The sequence below is a fragment of the Pterocles gutturalis genome, unplaced genomic scaffold (assembly GCF_000699245.1).
Source record: "Pterocles gutturalis isolate BGI_N339 unplaced genomic scaffold, ASM69924v1 scaffold19959, whole genome shotgun sequence".
NCBI lineage: Eukaryota > Metazoa > Chordata > Aves > Pterocliformes > Pteroclidae > Pterocles > Pterocles gutturalis.
In genome coordinates this window covers 8,126-13,341 of record NW_010131119.1, presented here as the reverse complement: position 1 = coordinate 13,341, position 5,216 = coordinate 8,126, and the positions used below count along the sequence as shown (strand labels likewise).

The window sequence follows — 5,216 nt, the reverse complement described above, 5'->3', positions numbered from 1 at the left end:
CCGCCAAGAAGCAGGAGGAGAAGCAGAAGCAGAGAGCGCTCCCCAAGGGGCTGCAAACCAAGGAAACAAGGGGTGTGAGGGACAAGGCTGAGCCACTCCAGCCCCATCCAGGGAGAAGCAGGACTCAGGATGGTCAGACAAGTGTTAATCCCCTCCACTGCGGTGGCTGCCTGCCCCCTGTACCCCGGCTCTGCTGGGATGCTGCACCCCACGAGGAGCAGGTGCCCAGACAGGGGTGGCAGGAGGATGCTGCCTGCTTGCCCATCTCTGAAAACCACCACCTACTCCAAAGCACTCCCCTCTGCTCTCCCTGGAGAAGGACTATGACCGCTGCTGTTTCCAGCACATCTGCTGGGGAGGAGCTTGGGGGAGATGCACCAAGGGAAGGGGCTGCAGATGTGACAGCCAACAGGCCACTGGCAGCACAGATCCTGCTCCATGGGGTAAAACAGCCCAGCCCAGCTCACTGGGGGATTACTGAGATAATTTTCACGTGGGAAGCACTGAGACAGAAAAAGAAAGCAAACGTGCAGGAAGGGGCAGAGGACACAGGGGAAGCACGTGGGATCCTCTAAATCCCATCACCGTTCTGGGGATCGGTGTTTTCAGCCACTGACACCCCCAATCGATTGCCACAGCCCCCCAGCCCAAAGCGGAGGGAGCAGCCACCAGCGAGGTCTTCCCAGGAGAGCTCAGCCCCTTCCCCACCGAGCCCCCCGGATCAAAGCAAGCCCCGTGCATTATCCCAGTGCTCCGGGGAGCGCTCCCGCCGCGGCGGCCACAAAGGGAACAAGAGCTCCCGCATTACCAGAGAGTGCATCAATTACTTCCAGTGGCTGCCTTGTGCTAATCCGCTTCCCCCCTTCCCCAGGCCGGGTGTTTTGGGGACAGCCTGCCGAGGGGGTGACGGGGCTGCCCCGAGCAGCTCCGTGTGTGCAGGCAGGGACCGGCAGCGGCGGTGGGAAGGAGGAGGCATGAGTCTGCAAGAATAAAGTTGATGCATCACATGGCAAAGGCTCAGGATTTTGGCGATCCTGCTCCCGTTGGCTGTTCTGCCGGGTTTATCCTTCACTGAGCCTGACTCAGGCTAAAAGCTGGCAGGACACACAGATGAGGACACATCTCTCTTGCTGTTCTCTTTCCCCTGTTTTGGGCAGGGCAGACCAGAGAGTACCCAAAGCAGCCCGATATTGGCAGGGCAAACTCCCCCACAGCACACACAGCCCTTTTGCGGTCTCAGGAGAACCCCCTGTGCCCGTGGACTGATGGCACAGTTCTCTAACTACCAGGCACGGGGCCACGCACCCTGCGGCACTGAGCTGGCACCGTGCCCTCTTGGGGCAAATCCACTGTTGCCGTCCTGGCCACAACTTCCCCAAACCTGCCGGCTTGCCTAAGCCATGCTGACCCCTGTAACACCACAGCACACCAATGTCCCTGCAAATGCCATGGCCACCTATGGCAGCCGTGGTGGGGTTGTGCTCCATGCCAATGCTCAGACCTCCAGCATCACTGGGATGTGTCACCTCTGCATTTCCCTCTGCCAGCCAGAGGCAGAAGTTCTTGCGAAATGAGAAAAGTTTGTCCTCGCCTCCAGCTGTGTGGATGGATGTCCCAGCTCTGTCACATGGTGCAGGACATCGCTTTGTCCCCATGCTGGAGCAGGCAGGGACTCCCATGCACTGGATGGGGACAAACCCCCCTGCAGGGCAGAACCAAGAGGGGACATCCCAACATGACCTGAAGCTGTACCAGCCCCACAGCTCCATCCAGATCCACTTTCAGGGTGCTGCAGCCCCCCAGCCCTGCCCCTACGCTGGCACTGCGCTGCCAAGCTCCTTCATCCATCCACCCTCCTCCTCTTCATCCCTCCCCAGCCACGAACAACGATCCACCACCACGAGACAGCATCACTGACGCCCGGCCACAGGACAGAGCCCGAAACTCTGCAGCCCCCAGGCTGAGCAAAGGGAACTTCCCAGGCGGCCTCTCCTTTTAATTGGTGCTAATTGCTGCGTCTGTTCATGCTGGCTGGGGAGATGTCATTGTTGAAAGGCACAGAGGGGAAGGCTCGGGAAGCTAATCCAGCTTTCAGCCGCTAAGCCCTTCGGAGGCGGGTGATGGAGAAGCTCTTTCAGGTCCCTTCAGAGAGGGCACAAAGCCCGAGAGGAGAAAGGGAGAAAGAAGGGGAGCAAATCAACAGGAAAAACTACTTTCACACACAGCTCGGGGAAGGGTCTTTGTGTGCGGGGCTTGTCAGGGGGGAGGTTGAAGGGTCCGCGCTGCACCCCCGCCTCCTCTTCTCTTCCTTGTTTATCTTTTCAGCCCCATCTGCCAACAGGGTGACGCAGCTGGGGGCAGGGATGCTCAGGAGCACGGCCCCACGGAGCAGGACCCTCACCCTGCGCTGGACAAGATGGACAGACAGACAGACAGGAGATCTGCAGATGCTCCCCCAAAATGAGCTTCCTCCTCCAGTTTAACCCCTTTTGTGCTGGCACAGACACCTCTGCTGCCATCCCACTGCTGTACTGGAGGATTCAGCGGCGAAGAGGGTGCAGCATTGGGTGCCACAGGGGTGGCAGCCATCGGGTCAGGGTCCTCCTTTTGTCCCAGGGAGTTCCCATGGGTTGACCTACCCGCCAGAGCTCTCCCTTGCCTGACCTGCCGGTAGCTGGAAGCAGGAGATGTGGGAAGGGCACAGAGCTGAGGGTTTTTTCCTGAGCTTTGCTCCAAAACTCATCTTTCTGAGACAAGGGGGGAAATGCAAGGGCTGACACATTCCCACAAGGTATGAGGTGGTTTAAAGCATTGGCTCCAGCACTTGCTTTGAATCTGCTGCCTTTTTATCCATTCTTAGAAGAATCATAGAATCATAGAATCACAGAATCATTAAGGTTGGAAAAGACCTCAAGGATCATCAAGTCCAACCCAACACCACCTAACTCACTAACCCATGTCCCTAAGCACCACATCTACACGTTTCTTGACCCCCTCCAGGGATGGTGACTCAACCACCTCCCCGGGGAGCCTGTTCCAATGTCTGACCACTCTTTCAGTGAAGAAATTTTTCCTAATATCCAGCCTAAAGAAGAAGCCTAAGAAATCCCCTGTAACATATATATATCTAAGCTGACAGCTGGGATCTCAACAAGACATTGATCACAAATACTAACAAGTCCCTCTGACCTCTGGCACATCCACTGAGCCTTTCAGGGGCTTTCCCTTGTCTCCATCCTCCTGCCACTCCCTGGGGTTCAGGCTCTGGTCCAGGAGGAGCAAGAAGCTGTTTGTCCCTCTCCCAGACCTTCGCAGGGCTCTGGCATCCCTCAACTGCGTCTCAAATCCGGACAAAAGGCAAAAACCTCCAAAATAATCCCACAGAGATTCACAATATGGACATTCAAGCAATTGACAGTTTGACATTTGGAAATGTTTCATTTTGATTACAATATTTTTAACTCATGGAAACCTTTGCAAGGACAGACAAGCTAAAACTGGCACACAAAGCACCATTCCAGACTGAATGCACACGATAAAATGTCAAATCAGGGTGTCTCAAGCATTTCCTGACAGGCTTTGCTGCCTGCTCCCTGTCCCAAAGCGCATCTCACAGGGGACCACCATGGTTCCCCCTCCTGGCCCAGGGGCAGCCGGTTTGCTGCCCAAGGGAAACACCCCCAGCCGGGCATCCAGCATCCTACACTGAGGTTTGCTGACCAGCTGGAAGACACTGGTGAATTTTCAGAGAGTTTCAGTGCTTTGGCTCATGGCCAAACCACTGCACCTCCAGGATGGTACCCGCAGCAGAGACAGGGCAGATGCTTGAGCCTTTCCCAGCCCTCCAGCGAGGGGCATGCTCCCCAGTATCTCCGGACAAGCACGCTCCATCACTTTGGCTCAGCAAGCATCTTCCTTCCGCAATGACCTGCTTAGGAGTTTCAGCCCAGGAAAAAAAAAAAAAAATTAAAAATCACTTACCCAGACACTCGTTGGCCTCGCGGGCGCTGGCCCGCTGCCAGGGCCGGTCGTAGTGGAAGGGCTTGCAGCGGTCACACTCAGGACCCTCCGTGTTGTGCTTGCAGTCGCACACCAGCTTCTGCTCCTTGTCCTTCACGCAGCGTGCTGCGTGCCCGTTGCACTTGCAGCGCCCGCCGACCTGCAGCTCTCCCACTGCGTAGTAATAGGGGGTCGAGCCGGTGCCCCCCTCCTCCTCTCCAGCATCCCGACCAGGCAGGTCACGGAAGAGATGCGGGCGGCTGAAGACCACGCGGATGTCAGTGGCCGTCACCCAGTCCTGGAGCACGGGGCTGCTGTCAAAGTCCTGGGCAGAGGGGCGCCCATCAAGGGTGCTGAAGGCGATGAGCCCGCCGGTGAGTGGGTAGAGGTGCCGTCGGTGCAGAGGGCCTCCTGCTCATTCTGCTTGGTGACAGTGGCTTTGCTGGGCTTGCCGTAGATCTTACGGCACTGGGAGGAGTAGTACTGGTAGGGCACCCAAGTCTTGCCGTAGTCCATGGACTTGAGGATGGCGGTGGACTCGGGCCGGGGCGAGCAGAACTGGAGGCTGACGTAGCCTCGAATTTCTTGCCAAGGGAGAGGGTGAGGGTGACGTTCTGGGGAGAGTGGTGGAGAGTCTCCGAGCGCCAACACGTCATGTTGGAGGCTGTGTTGAGGTCAGTCAGGTAGGAGGGTGGGTGGGCTCGGCGGGGGTCCGAGGCATTGCAGTGCCGCGTCGGGGGCTTCCCACATGTGCTGGAGGCTTGAACCTCCTTCCCGAAGGCGGCGTTGACGAATTCAGGGATGCAGCGGCGAGGAGCGCCATTCTCATCATAGCAAGGGTCTGGCGGAGTCTGCTGGGCCACGAAGGGATTCACTGTCTGGGAGACACCCAGCATGGCCGTGGTGAGGAGCAGGCGCAGGAGCTGCAGGACCTCCATCCTCCTGGGGCAAGGGAAGCGGCTCCTCCCTAGGGCAAGAGCAAAGAGAGTGAATGGCGCTGGCAGCCCCGCCGGGAGCAGCATGGCCGTGGCACTGCCCGTGCGGGGAGGCTGGAAAGGGATGAGGAACACCCTTATGCCTGGCCCTCAACCTGTGCCTGCCTTCCCACCCCATTTCTGCTGCTGCAACATCCTGGAAGCAGGGCAGGGAGGTGATGACTTTGTGCTGCCTTATTCACACCAACCCCTTGCTGCTCATCAAGAGGAGTAAAATACCAT

The 5,216-nt window shown here is 57.7% G+C and overlaps 1 protein-coding gene across 1 annotated transcript in view; it reads right to left on the bottom strand.

Annotated features, from left to right (window-relative positions):
- The window catches only part of LOC104466920 (netrin-3-like), a gene marked incomplete at its 3' end in the record, with an annotated part of 8,141 nt that extends 3,204 nt beyond the window's left edge, over window positions 1-4,937 (bottom strand). Inside the window, 3 exon segments of the mRNA XM_010080495.1 lie at window positions 3,982-4,389; window positions 4,392-4,574; window positions 4,577-4,937. Of these exon segments, the coding sequence (XP_010078797.1) occupies window positions 3,982-4,389; window positions 4,392-4,574; window positions 4,577-4,937 (952 nt within the window).
- Window positions 4,938-5,216: the final 279 nt, after the last annotated feature.